The following is a 19,230-nucleotide window of genomic DNA, read 5'->3' on the forward strand; positions in this document are numbered from 1 at the left end:
GTCAGTCCTTCCAATGAATATTCAGGATTGATTTCCTTTAGGATTGACTGGTTTGATCTCCTTGCAGTCCAAGGGACTCTCAAAAGTCTTCTCCAACGCCACCAGTTCAAAAGCATCTATTCTTTGGCACTCAGGTTTCTTTATAGTCCAACTCTCACCTCCATATATGACTACTGGAAAAACCATAGCTTTGATTAGATGGACCTTTGTCTGAAAAGTGATGTCTCTGCCTTTTAATACACTGTCTGGGTTTGTTATATCTTTCCTTCCAAGAAGCAAGCATCTTTTAATTTCATGGCTGCAGTCACCATCTGCAGTGATTTTGGAGCCCAAGAAAATAAAGTCTGTTACTGTTTCCATTGTTTCACCATCTATCTGCCATGAAGTGATGGGACTGTATGCCATGATCTTAGATTTCTGAATGTTGAGTTTTAAGCCAGTTTTTTTCACTCTCCTCTTTCATCCTCATCGAGAGGCTCTTTAGTTCCTCTTCACTTTCTGCCTTTAGAGAGGTATCATCTGCCTATCTGAGGCTGTTGATATTTTCCCCCAAAATTTTGATTCCAGCTTGTAATATTATGTCTATATCCATATCTATATCCATATCTATCTCACCCCATCCCGGTGCCTGACACATAAAAGTATTCTCTTTGCATTAGAGAAGGAGAGAGTGGTCCTGGGCAGTGGAGATGCCCTCTCCCCGCCCTTTGGAGCTTTCAGGTGACCCCTGGTGTCTATTCTGGGTGCTGGTGTTTGTGATTTGTGAGAGCATGTTTTCTGTGTTCAGCTCACTGATGTGGGCATAGTAGACATCCCCGAAAAACCTGCTCTGTGAATGCGCAGTCCATTTTTCTGACAACAGGAAAAGGATGGGGAAGAGGGATCTCTGGGGTAGTACCGGTTTTCCCAATGATGCCCAGGAAAGCAGCTCAGCAGCGGGTGGGCAGGCAAAGACTAGCACCATTGCACAACCAGCCTGAAGGAGAGAGGGCTAGCTCGAGGACTGTGGCAACAATGACAGGGGGAGGGCCGGGGGGAGGGGGAGGGCTCAGTCTCCTTCTGGGGAGAACGCCGTGTGCAAAGGCTGCAAGCAGGTCAAGGGGAGAAAACTTTTTAAACAAGCAAAGATCCTAGGAGCACAAAAGGGAGAGGGGAGGGAGAGATCCTGAGGGGGAAGTGGGAGGAGAGAGAAAGAGTAGGAAGAAGTGGGCGGAGGGAGGGTGACAGATAGCGATTAAAAAGAGGGTGGGAGAGGAGCGACTGACAGGCTGGAGAGCGAGGAAGAGTGGGCAGCGGAGGACAGGCGGCCAGAGAACCAAGAAGCCTACGGGAATTCCAGACAGAAGGAGGAGGAGAAGAAGGTAAGAGTAAACTTGGATTTTAAGAGCTAAAACTACCAATTGATGGGAAAGAGCCATAGAGAAAGTCTTGAATTACAGGCTGGTCACAACAAAGCTCTTTCTCTGCACCTGTGGGTTTCTCTCCTACCTCTCTCACCACCAGCCCCTGTGATGGTCAGCTCTGGGTATATTAAAGAGGATGGCTTAGGAAGCAGTAGATAAATCACGTACTCGATTTAGAAGGAGCTGTAGAAACGCAAGTGGAGGGCCTCTGCCATCTGTCTACCTCTCACAGAGTCTCCATGCTCCAGGGGCATCTTCTAAGCAGGACACCAGGCCATTTCCAGGAACTTTTGTGAAGACTGGAATTGGCCCTTTAAAAACTCAAACGATCACTATTTTACGATGCTTCCTCTAGGCTTGGAATCTTTTGAAATGTTTCCACAGCATCTAGAAGAGTGTTTTGATTTTTTTTCCCCCCTAAGGCATGTTGGATGGTTTAAAAATATTCCCTGCCTGGTTTCTTGTGGAGTATCATGTCCCTGCTGTACATTGTGAGCAATCTGGCCCCTCGTGCTGGAGGAAAGAAGCTGGTGAGACCCAGAGAGAAAGCCCCAGAGAAGCACCCATGGGCGGTCTCCTTTCCTCCTGGGCACAGGGCAGGAAGGTTTCTGTTGGCCCCTTCATCTCCCTTTCAAGCATGTGGTAAAGGAACTGGGGCTCAGGGGGCCAAGAGACCTGGTTTCTACTGCACTGAGGGGCTTGTGATCTTGGACCAGACAATTCCCCTTCTGGGCCTCACTTTCCTCAGCTATAAGATGGAAGGTTTGAAGTAACAGGACCCCTCTCATTACCGTCAGCAGTAACATTGTCCAAGGCTGAGATTCCTAAGCTCAAATGCACCTCAGAAACACCACAGAAGGGAAGCCCGACAAAGGATTTGACATCCTTACTGCACCTTGGCTCAGTTTTTCCTTCATTCCTTCTCTCAATATCCCACCATAATGGAGGACTTCCTGGTTCTGACTCCTCAGCATCTCACCGAGCTCTTTTCTGAACACAGCTCTGGCACACAGAGTCTGACTGGCCTGAGACAAGAAAGGACACCAGGCAGGGAGTCAGGCGACCTGGGAGAGATCCAGTGACATTGGACAGAGAAGAGACCAAGGCCACCTCCATCTGCCTGGGGTGGTAGGCTCATGGCTAGGGACATAAGCTGGTATTTAGAAGCATCCCAGCCTGACTTTTACATCATCAGGCCAAGTGGCCTCTATCTCTTCCACCCACTGACCTGAGAGTCATAGCCCAGCCCAGCCCCTGACTTGCCGTTCACCAGGGACAGCTCTGAACCTGCCACCCTTCAGCCAGGGTCCCTAGGGCACCATTGCTGTTCAGAGCCTGCTCCCCCTGCTGTCTCTCCAAGCCTTTTCCTCCCTTGCTGGCGGTCAAGGAGCAGCCCCAGAGACCACTGGCATACAGTAAACCATACCAGGACATGAGTTTCCTGGCTTCCAAACTGGCATCCTGGGGCGTCCCCTCCCCAGACACATGACGTTCACAGAGCCATGGCAGTAACACAACCGTGTTCCCTGCTTGGCCACTGCCTGGAATTCCAGAGATGTTCTCGCTGCGTTGTTGAAACCGGTTATTGTTCTTGTCTATTACCTGCCTCACTCCTGTCCCTGACTCCAGATACTGCCCTGAAGTCCTAGGCCTTTAGAATTGGAAGTGGTCTCTTAGGTTTCCTTTGGCAAGTGAGGAAAACAAGGCTCAGAAAAGGGAAATGATTGTTGGAAACAAGAGAGAGCCAGGGCCAGTGTAGTTGGGAGAACACCATACTCAGCTCACTCACACCACGGGCTCTTCTGCCTCCCATCCTTGGCTGTGTTTTCTGAGTTTCCATTTCCCCCCAAACCTCCCTGCTTCTTGCATGTAAGTATCTGTACAGTCCTGTTGCCTGGCAGTGGCACCACTGTCCACCTGCTCCTCTTCATCTCCGCCAGCTGGTTGGGGGCACCCGCAGTGGAGGCTTCTGGGCTCTCACAGCCAGCAGGGCTACCACAGGGCAGCCTGGCCTCATGAGTCCTGGCTGATCTCGCCTCTGGGACCAGCTGGTCAAAACAGAGCAGGGAGCCTGTCGGTGTGGATCAATCAGACAGGAACTAGAAGACTCACAGTCCTCAGGGTTAGGGAGACCCAAGGCCCAGGCTTTGTCATCTGTCCCAGGAAAGATCTCACCCACCTTGGAGTCCAGCAGTTCTCTGTGTCTGGGCTCCAGGACTGAATTGACTGAAGGGGAGAGATGCCCACTTTTTCAGGAAAGCTTCAGGGCTCATAGGAAATAAGCTGACTTCCCTTTCAATAGCCAGAAGTTTCTGGTTCCTGGCAAGGGACAGCTTGATGCCACTGTGTGAATCAATTGTTTCTGACATATTAGCAAACAATGGGCAAGAAAAATTCAGCCTTTAGTAATCAACTCACCTTCATAAGGAAAGGGAGTCAGGAGGCCTCAGAATCAGAGGTACTGAAATAACACAGAAAGATCTTAGATTTTCTCTAATTCAGGGGCAGGGCAAAAGGAACCACATTTGGATTAGAATTTCAACTGTGTAAACCTTGGGGAAATGATTTAATGTCTTTGAGCCTCAGTTTCTTTATCTGTCAAAGTGAATACATACTTTCCTTGTAAAGTTTTATGTAGAGTAAATAAAACGATGTATTTTAAATGGCTACCATGCAGTAACTGCTCAGTGAATGATAGAACAACAGAGGAGAATACAGGTCACCCGGTGCTCAGTCCAAGTCTCTTGAATTGAGTCTCGTTTTAAGCAAAGGTCTTTCCATAGTGAAGGCTCACCATGACTTGAAATTCTGAAGGTACTGCCTGGTTTTTATGACCACAGATTTTTTTTTTTTTTTTTCTGGGTCTACTTTTGCTGACCTCTAAGTTGGGAATTAGAAAATCTGGATTTGCCTCTTGACTTTCCACTAATTTGCCAGATGATCACAACTGGGCAAGTCACAAATTCCCCTGATGTTCTAACAGACCTGGAAGGGCCTAAACAATCATCCAGCTCAACCTCTTTGTTTTACCTATGAGTGAACTGAGGCTCAGGGAGAGGGAAGATCTTGTCTGGAGTCACAACCAAATAGCTGGAACCAGAAAAACCTGTCTTCTGAGGCTCTTGTCCACAGAGGACTTCTAGAAGCTGAATCCAACCTCGCATCTCCGTGATTCAGAACTTTAGGAAGTGCAGGTGTAGTTAGGGGTCAGGATGCCTCTTTCCCCTCAGATCACAGAGTACACAACCTCCTATTTCTCTTTCATGGAAAACTGAGTCACCTTCAAAGCTATCCTTGTGGATGTGCCTTCGGATTGGTGATTAGATTCCTAAGTGCTGCAGCTCCTCAGAAAGAAGGAATTACATGAAGCACACATTGTAATATCGACTCATGAGTCCATCTCCAGACCCAAAATCTTGAGTTAAAGGAAAGTTGGGAGGCAGGCTGGACCAATGATGAGTATAAATGGAGCGTGATTGGAGTGGATCTCTACACGTCTCTTCCTCTCCTCCTACCACTCTTCTTTAAACCGAATGACATAACTGATGTAGAGTTAAATTAATATCCTTCCCATTGCCCATGTTTTCCTCGCCTCTGACAGTCACCCTCCCCCACGTGGTAGCACATGGGGGCGGTCCTTGCTGAGGCCCTCTAGCCGGCCTGCTCATGTCAAATGCTGAGTCAAGGTGGCTCGCTGGGTCTTATTTGAGAGGAGTTTTTACTGGAAATGGCAGAAAACAAGGAACTACATCACTGAGTGGCTACTATGTGCCTATTATGGTTCTAGATGTTTCCACTTATTCACACACTGTTTAATCCCCATGAGGAAACATGCCCTCTTTACAAATGAGGAAGAAATTGAGAGGTTATGTGACTTGCCAGAGGTCACACTACTAGACAGTGATGGAGGCAGGCTCGAATCCCACTCTTCCGAGGAAGCATGAGTCCTACCACCTAACTATTTCTGTTCCCATTGCTCTTGTTGCAATCTGACATCAATGGAACTCCAGCGCCTGCTGTTTGGCCAGCTGAGAACCCAGCGGTAGACAGTGTCTCAGCCAAGGGCATTTACTGGCTAAAAAAGGAAATAACTTTCTATATGTGATTTCTGGCCAAACGGTGGCAGATGCTGAGGAGTCTGGGAATCCTGACCACTGTGGGCTGAGGGCTCCATGTGATCATCAATTCTAGGAACAGCATATGCAAGGGATGGCCAGCCAATGAACCAGAGGCTAAAAGGAAAAACCCTGGGCCTCTTATGGGAAAGTGGGGAAAGCCCTGCTTGTGGAGTTAAGACACTGGAGCTCCAGTCATGGCTTTGTCACCAGCTGTCAGTCCTGTCAGTCCTAAGGCCTCTTTGCTTTTCTTTCCCTTTTAGAGGCACAGAGAGAAAGGCAGGCTTTGAAGTCAGGTAGACCAAGTTCAAGTCTCCTACACAGCATTTGCTACTTGTGTGACTCTGTACAAGTTCTTTAAACTCTGAGTCTCAGTTTTCTCAGCTCTAAAATGGGATAATACTGCTTTCCTAGCAGGGCTAATGTAAGAGTTAGAAAGTGGACTTGTAAAATGCTTCACACGTGGAAAACACTCAGATAGTGGTTTCTGTTATTACTACCACTTAACTTCCCTGGACCCTGGTCTTCATCTTGGGTTGAGACATAAGGGGTTGATTTTGATTGATCCCTAGATTCCTAGATTCCTTTTAGCTCTACTGTACTATGAATTGATGACAAGATGTTGGAAATAATAAAGCATTTCATAAATGTATTTTTCATTAATAGCCACATAAGTATCAATCAACCCCTTCTGGGACAATAAAGATCTCCCAATATTTCCTTGTAATTCAATATCTCCATTTGCCATTCCCTCCCATCCATTCCTTGTAAATACATCTTCTAACATTTTAAGAAGATTACTTATCCTAGCATAATGCTCTTTCTCTACTTTGCCTGCTCCCTTCTACCTCCTTGGCTTTGAAACAACTGTCAGCCAGCAGGATCTCTGAATGGCCCACTCTGTCCTTGCCAGAATCAAATAATTAAATTTAAAGAGGAGTTAATTATCTGCCCTTGGCCGGAGTAAAAGGAAAACTAAAGTGATACTTAATCTCGTCCATCTGTCTCCTTCTCCCTCTCTCTCATCTCTAACTCCTCCTCCCCTCTCTAGAGATTAAGATTCAGGGGTGCAGGCCCCCTGGACTTCTCATTCTGAGAAAGTTGCCCACACTGCCCAATTCAATGCTGCTGCTACTGCTGCTAAGTCGCTTCAGTCGTGTCCAACTCTGTTTGACCCCATAGACGGCAGCCCACCAGGCTCCCCGTCCCTGGGATTCTCCAGGCAAGAACACTGGAGTGGGTTGCCATTTCCTTCTCCAATGCATGAAAGTGAAAAGTAAAAGTGAAGTCGCTCAGTCATGTCTGACTCTTAGCGACCCCATGGACGGCAGCCTACCAGATTCCTCCATCTATGGGGTTTTCCAGGCAAGAGTACTGGAGTGGGTTGCCATTGCCTTCTCCGCCCAACTCAATAGCCATAGGTATATCATAAATCTAGCTAGTTGCTTTCCCTGAGGCTGAAGTAGCTACCACAAACCTAAATCAAGAAAAGAATGAAAGTTCTAAATGTAAGAATTACCCTCAACCACGTACAAATAGTCTCCCTAGTCTCATAGTTATTTCACAAACATCCCTGTGGCAGTTATCTTATGTTAAAGAGGCCACTCTTCGACCAGTAAGGATTTTCAAAGAAAGGAACTTCAGGTGATTTAGAATCTAGCATGATTCTTAAGGCAGGAGCACTGCTGTCAGAAAAGACAAGAGTTGGCTTTGATGCCAATTTCATCGCTTACCAGCAAGTCACCCTCAAGTGATCTTGCTCAAGTCTACCCCCACTGAGGCCTGTAAGAAGGGAACAGGGTCAGTCCCTACTTTCTCTGGTTGCTGTGAGAATCAAATGAGAAAATATATATCAAGAAACTTGCAGAGTATCTGGCACATAGAAGGGTCTCATAGAGTGTTAGATTCTCTTTTTATTCTCACCTTTTTGTGTAACTCTGGGTAAACTAGCAAATGGAACTGAGAATCTGCGAGGATAATAAAGATTAATGAGGTGGCTGAGGATCAAGAGCACTCTCTCCCGTAATTCTCCCTACAAGTCTATTTTAGGGAGAAACTATTGGGGGTGAAGGAAAATTAGAAAAATGTACAATCATAAGTAAGCTTCACAAGAGCTCTGAGATGATGGTTACAGCTGACACTTCACTTTATAAAGCCACCTTTGATATCTGGCATAGCACTGAGGCTCATGGACACTTTCTGAACTGAGCTGCACTGACATGAGACTGCATCTAAGGCATCCTGTAAGTGACACCCTTTGGGTCTTTTTACAACAGAATTCTCTTCATTGGGAAGCAAGTCAACCCTGCCCTTGCCGCATTCCACTGCATGGTGAGCGAAATTATAACATGGGCCCAGGGGATTGTTATTATTACTATGAATAACAATCTTTATTGAGAGCCAGAGGTCTGGTAGATACTATCCAGAACATGTGTCATTGTCCAGAATTAGACACAGACTCTGCAGAGTGATCTTAAAATCTAATTTTGACAAACTTGGATGAGTTTCCCAGTAATCTGTGGGGAGGGGGCAGAGAAGGAATAGTCCGTGGTGACCAAGTCTCTTGCTATAGACACACTCAGTCCTGTTCAGTTAAGTGGAGGGCTCCCTCATGCGCAGAAGGAAGGCTCATGGCTCTTCTTTCCCTGGTATCCCGGTCACCATAGTAACTGTGCAGGTGACCCTAGGTTGGCTTCCCAAGGAGCTGCCTCTACTGGCATTAGGTGTTTTGAGTGACCTGAATGCTGTCATTCATCCACCGTTGTTTCTAAAAAGTACACAAATCTGCCTATCAACTTCAGGGCACAATATTAAGCTCTAAGGGAAAAGAGAGAATAGAGAGATTTCAGGGGGAGGATCCAATGATGAATCATTATGGGGTTTATCTTCAAGGACAACTCAACTCAGGGTTGAGTTGGAGAGATGATACAGAGTCAGCAGAGCAAATAATTCTCATTACGTGTGGGAAACTCAAGGTTTTACAATTAAACCCAAGCCCCAGCCCCTGAGGTGGGGACACAAATTTGTTGTTAAGTAAAATACTATAGTGGAGAAGGCAATGGCACCCCACTCCAGTACTCTTGCCTGGAAAATCCCAGGGATGGAGGAGCCTGGTAGGCTGCGGTCCACAGGGTCGCTAAGAGTCGGACACGACTGAGCGACTTCACTTTCACTTTTCACTTTTATGCATTGGAGAAGGAAATGGCAACCCACTCCAGTGTTCTTGCCTGGAGAATCCCAGGGACGGGGGAGCCTGGTGGGCTGCCGTCTATGGGGTCGAACAGAGTCGGACACGACTGAATCGACTTAGCAGCAGTAGCAGCAGCAGCAGTATACTATAGACTTCCCTGGTGGTACTGTCAATAAGAATCTGCCTGACAATGCAGGGGATTTGAGTTCGATACCTGGTCTGGAAGGATTCCACATGCTGCAGAGCAACTGAGCCCGTGCACCACAACCATTGAACCCACGCTCTAGAGCCTGTGCTCCACAACAAGAAAAGCCACCGCAATAAGAAGCCTTCGCACCCCAGCTAGACAATAGCCCCCATTCTCCACAACTAGAGAAAGCCCATATACAGCGACAAAGACCCAAAACAACCAAAAAGAAATTAATTAATGAATTAAAAAATAACATATTGTAAGGACTGATATGTTTGTTCCAGAGGACAGAACTAGAATCAACAAAAGAAAGAGAATTTTCAAGGCCTCCTCACAGTAGCTTCTAACTCACTTGCAACACACCTTCTGAGCAGGAGAGACGAAGGTGCAGTTTCTGCTATGTGCTGGGTGGCACTTGTCACCTGCAGCTTGCCTAGTTCGTGCTGCAGTCATGACTAAAGGACTGCAGTGAGCAGGATGACTACCAACGGAAGGGTCTCACGTCCCCCACTCCATTTGGGGGCTGTGTCAGAGGTAATGCAACTTTATTACTAGATCAAACATTCTTCCCCCAATCATTAAGAAAACATTTATTATGCACCGAATAAGAAAACCTAATGCAATAAAAATACTAAGTATTCACTTTGAGAAGTCTACTACCCATCTTATAGGGGAAGCTGTTAAATCCTTGAGGGCAGGAATCATGTCTAATCTGGGTTTTTGCTTGTTTGGCTAGCTGGGCTGTGCAGCATGTGGAATCTTAGTTCTCTAACCAGGCAGCAAACCTGTGCCCCTTACGATGGGAGCGTGGAGTTGTAACCACCAGGGAAGTCCCCTGATCTGTTTATTAATTCAACAGATATTGACTGCCTAGTCTCTGCCAGGCCTGGTACCTCTGAGGTATTATTTCAGTGCCGAGAATAATAGCAGACACATAGTGCAAGTTAGCTGAAAGACAAGAAGTTTTTGGAGAACAAGGATAAGGCAGCATATAGGCCAGTGTGGGAGTATATCCCGACTGCTAGATGGTAATTTAGCATCTTCAGAGTTCAGGAGATATCAAAGAGGGCTGAGGTCAATTTGAGACAATGTCTCCATTTCCACTCAGAATGGTGGGGCAGAGAAAGAGGTGCTGACTATGAGTTTAGGTTAATTTGGGCTGCTCTAAATTGGTTTTCTTTAAAAACATTGGCTGTGTAGGGCGGCCTAGGTGCCAACATAAGGAGGAGCGCTGGATTGGGAACTAGACACTGAATTTTATTCCTAATCATATAATACATGAAGTGAAGGAGTAAAATGATGCTCACTTTGCACAGAAACCTTCCTTTGGCCCTTTCCGTCTTATCCAAGCACCACATTACTATTACCAAACAAGTTCCCTAATTACTTCTCCAAAAGTTTTGCTTTGTCCCACAATGTGACACATTGAAAGAGGACATGGAAATTCTTGGAATAAAGAATGTTTGGGGTTGAGTTGTTCTTGTCCAGGTTCTAGGGACTATCTCTTTTTGCCTTGGGGGCTTCAGAACTCATATCAGTTGCAAAGGGCTGTAGAATTCAACTATCCAGGGCTCTACAAAGGGCCCAGGCCCCACCTGAGCCGGAGTCAACCTCCCGTCTTATGTTTCCATCCCTGCTGTTGCTTAGTCTCTAAGTCATGTCCAACTCTTTGTGACTGTGGACTGTAGCCCACCAGGCTCCTCTGTCCACATGATTTCCCAAGCAAGAATACTGCTGTGGGTTGCCATTTCCTTCTCCAAGGGATCTTCCTGATCCAGGGATCAAACCCAAGTCTTCTGCTGTGGCAGGAGGGTTCTTCACCACTGAGCCCCAGGCCCCTGTATTTCCCTAATGTTAACACACATTGTGCTTTATTGCAATTATGCATTTATTCTCTCTCCTTAATGAAGGAAAATAAAGGCAGTTCAGCTCAGTAAAGGCAGGGACGCTTGTCTTTTTAGTTGCTGTATCTTCAGTGTTGTCCTCACTGAATGATGCCTGATAACTGGTAAGCATTCAATAAATGTATTAAATGAATGACGGAAAGGGAAGGACATCATAGGCTAAGAGAACATGAGAAGCCAAGATAAAGAGGTGATTTTCCCATTTAGATCACCACAGAGCATTAAGTAGAGTTCTCTATGCCATACAGTAGATTGTCATTAGTTATCGATTTTATTTATAGTACCAATAGTGCATATGTGTCAGTCCCAATCTCCCAATTCACCCCACCCACACTTTCCCCCCTCTTGATGTCTTTATGTTTGTTCTCTACATCTGTGTCTCTATTTCTGCTTTGCAAATAGATTTGTCTGTACCGTTTTCCTAGATTCCACATATATGCATTAATATATGGCATTTGTTTTTCTCTTTCTGACTTTACTCTGTATGATAGCAGAGTCTAACACAACATTGTAGAGCAACTATACTCCAATAAAAATTAAAAATAAAACAATACCAGCTATATAGGAAAAAAGATAAAGAGATGAGAAATTGTGGGTCATGAATATGTGTGTGGGGAGTTGTGTAGCTTAAGTATTGAGTATGTGAGGGGAACAGCAGAAATAGATAGGATGGGGAGGGCTTCCCAGGTAGCGAAGTAGGTAAAGAATCCGCCTGCCAATGCAAGAGATGCAAGAGACACAAGAGACTCAGGTTCAACCCCTCAGTCGGAAAGATACCCTGGAGTAGGAAATGGCAACCCCCTCCAATATTCTTGCCTGGGAAATCCCATGGACAGAGGAACCTGGTGGGTTACAGTCCGTGGGGTCGCAAAGAGTTGGACACGACTGAGCATACACACACTGTGGAGGGTCTCAAGAGCAAGTTAAATAGTTTGAACTTTATAAACAGCAGGAAGCTAGTGAAGATCACAGACAAAGCAGTGGCGTATACTACCATTTGTATTTGATAGGTTTATTCATGGCATGGGCAGCTTCCTTTGCCCTCCTAACACACTTCCTGCCAAGAAATAGATAATAATCTACAAAGTATATTGTGTGCTATTCACCCAGAAAACTCAATGAGTATCTCATCTACAAGTTTCTTTGGCTGAGGTTGTAAGGGGCCCAAAGACACCCAGAGGAGTCAGGAAATTGACTTTAGCCAGGGAACTTTCCTATTATAAGCTGAGCAGCTTGTACATAACAGCAATGTGAAGTTTCTCTGACCTTGTCTGAGTCATCCAAGAAGTTACAGATGAGAGGTGTTTCACCCTATATGCTGCCACCAGGGCTCCCGGTCTGCCTCAGTCCACACCTCCTCAGTTAGTTAGTTTCTGTTGTTCTCTCCCAATGAGGCTTCCCCAGAGGCTCAGGGGTAAAGAACCCACCTGCCAGTGCAGGAGACGTGGGTTTGATCCCTGGGTCACGAAGATCCCCTGGAGAAGGAAATGGCAACCCATTTCCTTATTCTTGCCTGGGAAATCCAGTGGACAGAGGAGCCTGACAGGCTACAGTCCATGGGGTTGCAAAAGAGTCGGACACGACTTAGTGACTAAACAACAACAGCAAAGATTGTCTTTCTGATATTCTATCAAGACTGCTTTCCTTTCTGGTACCTGTGCTTTACCTCTTCTAGGTGGGACCCCTTGGACCACAAGTGAGGGAGTCAGCAGGCAAGCCTCCTGGCAGACCAGACCAAAGCATCACATTCTTTGCCTTGAACTATTTTTATACATCCTTGGGGACTTGCAAGGAATGAATGACAGTGCCAGAAGATCAAGGGAAAAGTCTTCAGGGATGGAGGAGAGTTTGAAAAACTTGCCCTGGAAGAATATACATCTGTTCCGTTTCTTTTTCATTAACCTTTCTCTTTCTCTCTGGCTTTCTGCCCTTCTCCTCTGTTTCTCTCTTCTGCTTGATAATTCACATCTCTCCACCTTCCACTTTCTTTTATTTTTGTCTTTCCCCACCACTTTCCTTGCTAGAAATGGCTGCCTTTTATTTGGTTCTTATATTCTGAGTACTGTGTGAAGTGCTTTTTATGTATCCCCTCATAATACTTGATGAGCTAAATAACAGTATATCCATTTTGCATGGGAGGAAATTGAGACATAGATCCAGTAACTTCTCCAAGCTCAGCAGATACTCACAAGGATTTGAACTCTACTTAACTAACCCCCAAATGGACTTCCCTGAACTATTACACTCTTTCCCCCCATTTCCACCACTCCCTCGTCTTTTCCCTCTTTTTAATCCTTCTCTTTCCCCTTCTCTCCCTCCCTTCTCTCTGACACTTGCCACATCCTGGCCTCTGCATGTGTGCTGATGACCCTGAAGGTGCTGAACACTGTGCACGCGCCCAGAAGGGATCGTAGACCATTCAAATTCTTATCTAATCAGCTATTTTCCTTTTGGAAAAACGCGCCACAATTTTCCACTTTGGGAGGGGGCCCTTAATCATGTGAGGAAAAGGGCAGATGTCTGGTCACAAACCAGAGGAGAGGTCTCAAGACTTGGAAGGGTCTTTGATATGAAGGCGAACACAGATAAGGTCCTTTCTGCTTACTCACGGACCCTTTCATTCCCAGGGACTCTGTGTACTCTCAGGGTTGGGGAGTGGAGTGCTGGGGGAAGACAGAGCCAAGAGGCTGGTCTCTGTCAAGATATCAACTCAGAAGCCAAAGCCTGGACCATGAAATATGGTCCTGTTCTTCCTTCCTCTTATGCATAACAACTGGAACTGGGATAGGATAGGGGGCATGCTGGCAACAAAGATGTGAAGGTTAAGGTTTGAACTTGACAACCTCTAAAGTCCCATCAGAGTCTGAGGTTTTAAGATTCCAAGAAGGGAATATTTATCTTCAACTCCCTCCTTTTTTTTTTTTTTCATTAGGACTGGTTGATTAAAGGCTTAAGCCATACGAACATTTATTGCTCATCAAGTAAAAATTCTGGACATAGAAGAGTCAAGAGTTGATTCAGAAGCCTTGGGGCACTGGTTGCATTTCTGAGATTCCCTGGGCAGCTTCAGGCATCTTGACTCACACAACCTGTCCACAGGCAGTCGTGGGGGTGAAGAGGACTTCAAGGGAGGCTCTCTCTGTTTACTGGGGGATGGAAAACATTTTCTAGAGCACTCCCTCCACATTAGACCCTCCCCACCTCACCTCACAGAGCAAAACTAACTGCAGTGAAGGCTGAGAAAGTGATAGCTGACCTTCTTATCCTGCTAATGGACACAGGCAAAGAATAGGGGATTGGTTTGCCATGAGTAGGAAACATCAGTGCCTGCCACCCGCTCCTTCATTCATTCAACTAAGATTTACTAAGCCCCCACTCTGGGCTAGGTGATGATGGTACAGAGGAAAAGGCAAGTCTTGTTCTCAAGGAGCTCCTACTGGAAGAACATAGACAGAAAGAGGATCACAAGATGTTAGGAGAGGACTGAGTATCCCCAGGGTCACTGCAGAGCTGAAGATATTCAGCGTGAAAAACCCAGGGAGGGCTGGAGAAGCAATGACTGGGTTCAGTTTTGAAGAGTATATAGGATTCAGCTAGGGGTGAGGAAACATGTAGGAGGCGGTTGGGAGGAAGGCATTCAAGAATCTTTCAGGAACTGGCATGCTGGACCAGCAGGAAATGAGGCTGATGAAATATGCCAGGACCTATGAGGGAAGGTTCTAGGTGAGACTTAGAGGTTTGGGGCATTTATTCTGAATGTAAGGTGGGCAGGTCTGGGGGTGGATGCCTTCTGTATGCAGAAGGACAAGCTGAAAGGCACACTGGAATGGTTGCACTGCAGTGAGGAGTAGATCAGCACTAGCAGCTGCTCACCAGCTGGGGGAACCTGAGAAACCTCTGAATGTCTTCTTTGTGCTGCTGTGCTTAGTTGCCCAGTCAGGTCCAACTCTTTGCGACCCCATGGACTATAGTCGCCCCCCCCCCCCCCCCCACCACCACCCCCAGGATCCTGTGTCCATGGGGATTCTCCAGGCAAGAGTACTGGAGTGGGATACCATTCTCTCCTCCAGGGGACCTTCCTAACTCCAGGATCAAATCCAGGTCTCCCACATTGCCAGCAGATTCTTTACCATCTGAGCCACCTTTGCCACCTCCCAGAAGATCTGACCCATGCTGCAAGGCTCCGATTGCTAGAAAATGCTTCCTGAGGAGCCACATTTGCTACTCCCACCCTCTTTTTTCTCTACCACCTAGTTCTACCTGTTGAAGTCAGAAAAATATTTTTTACCCAACAGCCACTCAACCATATGGAACATGTGAGCTATGATTTTCAGCATATCACATACCTCATCTCATTTAACCCTCAAATCCTCTGGTGTAGCTATTCCCATTTTACAGACAAGGAAACAGACTCAGTGAGGCAAAAGTCCAGAGTCACACTTGCAGATTCCTGTCCTACACTACTCCAATATTTCACAGGTGAGGTCCTTGAATATCTGCATCAGAATAACTGAGGCTACTTGCTGCAAATCAAGATTCCCTCGGGGGCCAACCCAGACCTCCCAGAGTAGAATCTCTGGAGGTAAAAGCACAGGATCCACACACATTTTAACACACATCTCAGTTGATTTCTAGATCCATTAAAGTATGGGAATCATACTCTAATCTTGCAATCAGGAGTCCTTTGAGTCTTCTCTTTCATTTTTACTGGGCATGGGGGAGAAGGAGAGCCTTTCAGGTGAATCTGATTTTTAAGTTGCCTTTCTTAAGGAACGCATTGGTTTGGGTCAGTGGAATCACAGGACATGATCGGACTTCTCAGACATCCGCAGAACCATCCCTCTGTTTTTCTCTCTGCCCCATTGGCAGGAGTCTTGGCGCCTGTCTTCTGCTGAGCCAAGATGGGTGACTGGAGCTTCCTGGGAGAGTTTCTGGAGGAAGTACACAAGCATTCCACGGTGATCGGCAAGGTCTGGCTCACAGTCCTCTTCATATTCCGCATGCTGGTGCTGGGCACGGCTGCCGAGTCATCCTGGGGCGATGAGCAGGCTGATTTCCTCTGTGATACGATGCAACCTGGTTGCGAGAACGTCTGCTATGACCAAGCCTTCCCCATCTCCCACATTCGATACTGGGTGCTGCAGGTCATCTTCGTCTCCACGCCCTCGCTGGTGTACCTGGGCCACGCCGTGCACATGGTGCGCGTGCAGGAGAAGCGGAAGCTGCTCCGGGAGGCGGAGAGGGCCAAAGAGGCTCGGGCCGCTGGCTCCTACGAGTACCCGGTGGCCGAGAAGACAGAGCTGTCCTGCTGGGAAGAAGTGAATGGAAGGATTGCCCTCCAGGGCAGTCTACTCAACACCTACGTCTGCAGCATCCTGATCCGCACCACCATGGAGGTGGCCTTCATTGTGGGTCAGTACCTCCTCTATGGGGTCTTCCTGGACACCCTGCATGTCTGCCGCAGGAGTCCCTGTCCCCACCCCGTCAACTGCTATGTGTCCCGGCCCACGGAAAAGAATGTCTTCATTGTCTTTATGCTGGCGGTGGCCGGACTGTCCCTTTTCCTCAGTCTTGCTGAACTTTACCACCTGGGCTGGAAAAAGATTAGGCAGCGATATGTCAAGTCCCAGCCAGGCGTGGGTGAGTGCCAGCTTCCTGGTCCCTCGGCCGGCAGAGTCCAGAGCTGCACACCACCCCCTGACTTCAATCAGTGCCTGGAGAATGGCCCTGGGGGGAAATTCTTCAGTCCATTCAGTAACAAGATGGCCTCCCAGCAGAACACAGATAACCTGGCCACGGAGCAGGTGCGAAGTCAGGAGCAGATTCCGAGAGAAGGCTTTATTCACATCCGTTATGCCCAGAAGCCCGAGGTACCCAATGAAGGCTCCCCAGGACCCAGCCTCCCCCACGGCTACCAGAGTGACAAGCGCCGTCTCAGCAAGGCCAGTAGCAAGGCCAGGTCAGATGACCTGTCGGTGTGACCTCCAGTGTGGGAGAACCAGATGGGAACAGAGGAACTCAGAGAGGGAAGGCATGTCCTTTCTGACCCCATCTCTTTCATTCTCACCACTGCTATGCTATTTTTGGACTCTGGGTCTCAATGGCATTGCTCATTCTTCCCAGAAGATGTTAGCAGGTCTTTGTGGATGCGGTCAGAGACATAGCTATCTGTCCAGGCTGCTGTCTCTTCCCCATCATCCACCCAGAATCCTCAATGAAGCCTTTCAGATTACTCTGTGAATGGGATGGAAGAAGGGAGGGGATCATAGCAAATCTGGCCTGGGAGGGATAGCCAGAGGGGTAGGATGACTCTACACAACAGCCACACAGCTGATGGATTCTCTAGGTCCTTCTGACTTCCTTGATCTGAACACCCTTCCTCTGGCAAGAAAGAGCCCAAAGTTCCCAATCCAACAATGAGCATGAGTCAGGAAACATGCCTCAGATGTGCTCTTGTGTGTGTTGTCTTCTTGGACCATACCTTGGAATGGTGGTGAGGTTGCCGTGGTCTGCCCTCGGCTGCCCCTCCCTCTGCCCAGTCTTACTTAAAAAGAAGTCCTTGGAACTCAACCAGCAAGCTCAACTTTACAAGTGCCTTGGTATGCACCTCTGTCAAATGTCTCACCTTGGTGATATTGCAGCCTTTCCTTCTGCCAGGGTGTGCAACCAGCCCCTGGGGCTGGAAAGCTCTCCCGGGGAGTCACTGTACACACAATTCCACTGGAATTCCTGCCACCACCTGGCATCCTGCAGCTCTTTTACAGTTCAAGCTGATGATAGACACCATCCCTTCCATTCCCCCTTTGGCAGTCCCTCGAGTGCTCCCCTAAACACCTTATTGACCAGAATGCCCAAGAAGCCATTGTCCTCTCTTGAATCCTGACCAGTTCACCAGCCATGGAGGCCAGTGGAATTTCCCTAGGTCTTATGAAAACAAAGAGGACATTGTGCTTCTCAGATTCCCCTTGGGAAAAAGAATAATTCTGTTGTGAAGATAGAAATAAAAAAGGAGAGAAAATGCTGGAAAACTATTTTCCCCTCCTGTTTGCTTCCCTTGCTGACTGCCAACTTCGAGTGCCAAGAGGAGGTGTGATGACAACTATGGAGGCCCCCAGATTTCCCTTTCCCTGGAGTATTTAGCAGGGGCATGAAAGCAGTAAGGGAATCTCCAGTTCTCTTGGCAGGGCCCTGTTTAAGAGCACAGAGATGCCTGTGTCTTCCCAGTGCTCCCAAAGAAACTGCCAAAAGCAGTGGGGATGGCAGAAAAGCTGTGTCTCCCCAGGGACTGGCCAGGTTTCTCTCTTCAGTCCGTCCATAATGGGTGGTTGCCACTTTGGATGGAGATAAATGATGCTCAGAATTGGATGCTGAAACTTACAGGGAGATGATTACTTTTTAAAATGCATGTGTGTTTGTGTGTGTGTCTGCTGATAAAGTGGATGAAGGGGAGGGGAGTCCAGAAATAAGGAAAGAATATCTTAGAGACACTTGGGTTTTCCTGCTTTCCTCTAGATGCCCGGCAGAGGGCTGAGACTCACTGTTTTCAGTGTCATCAACCTAAAGATATAGCCCTGAGAGGCCTGGATAGAGGAGGTTGAAGGCTCAGGAGGCTCAGCCTCTGCCCCACCTGCCTATCTCTGGGCCCCTCTGCTGAGACTTGAATGCTATTGGTGGGGAGAGAGAAGGATGTGGGCAGAGGGGTGGAGGAAACTGACTGGGATGCCATTTAGGGAAGAATGATTGGTTATCCCAGATCCCTGGAGGGAACACCTTTTAATCTATTGTCTGGCACTGGCATTAAGACTCTCCAAAACAAAACAAGACTATCTTTCTCACTATCTCTCAAGGGTGTTTGTTTTATGCAATAAGTGTTCTTGGGTTAGAAATTCTATGAAATCAGTCCTTCATGAAGGGGCTTTCAGGAAGGAAAAAGGAAATAATATGTGTAGTTTGTCCAAATAAAGTCTGGCCCTCCATGTATCTCTTCTTTGTGTCCCTTTCATGGTATGACTATAAGATAGAGGTAGCAGACTTGGTAGGGGAGGGGAGCACTTGATCAATACTGCAAAGGGCTTTGGAATCACACATGCTAGGGTGAAAATTGCAGCTGCTGATTTACAACTGGACTCCAGCAAGCTACTTAATCCCTGAAGCTTGGTTTCCTCATCTGTAAACTGAACCTAGTAATATCTACCTCACAGGTTGTTAAATGAGATAGTGTTTGTAAAGAGTTCAGCAGGGTGCCTGGGAAATCATAGTCTGTCATTAAATTACAATTATTGCTATTATCTTCATTATTTTTGCTATTATATTGACTACATAGAATTTGAAAACCTGGGATGTTCAGGAATGATTCCAGAACTTGCCATTATGGAGCTCACAGTCTGCTTAAGATGGTTAAACTAAATTACATAAAGGAAACAAAAGA

General features: G+C 47.0%; 1 protein-coding gene across 2 annotated transcripts; it reads left to right on the forward strand.

Moving 5' to 3' along the window:
* The first annotated feature begins 1,225 nt into the window (after positions 1-1,225).
* Positions 1,226-18,782, forward strand: GJA5 (gap junction protein alpha 5). Of its 2 annotated transcripts, none has more exon segments than NM_001078022.1 (2): positions 1,226-1,273; positions 15,696-17,830. In NM_001078022.1, a coding segment is annotated over 1 exon segment (1,080 nt). In that variant the 5' UTR covers positions 1,226-1,273; positions 15,696-15,703; the 3' UTR covers positions 16,784-17,830.
* The last annotated feature ends 448 nt before the right edge of the window (positions 18,783-19,230 follow it).

This window comes from Bos taurus, chromosome 3, assembly GCF_002263795.3.
Source record: "Bos taurus isolate L1 Dominette 01449 registration number 42190680 breed Hereford chromosome 3, ARS-UCD2.0, whole genome shotgun sequence".
NCBI lineage: Eukaryota > Metazoa > Chordata > Mammalia > Artiodactyla > Bovidae > Bos > Bos taurus.

Coding starts and splice junctions, on each gene's coding strand:
- GJA5 (XM_005203993.5), top strand. CDS start 15,704: ATGGGTGACTGGAGCTTCCTGGGAGAGTTTCTGGAGGAAGTACACAAG.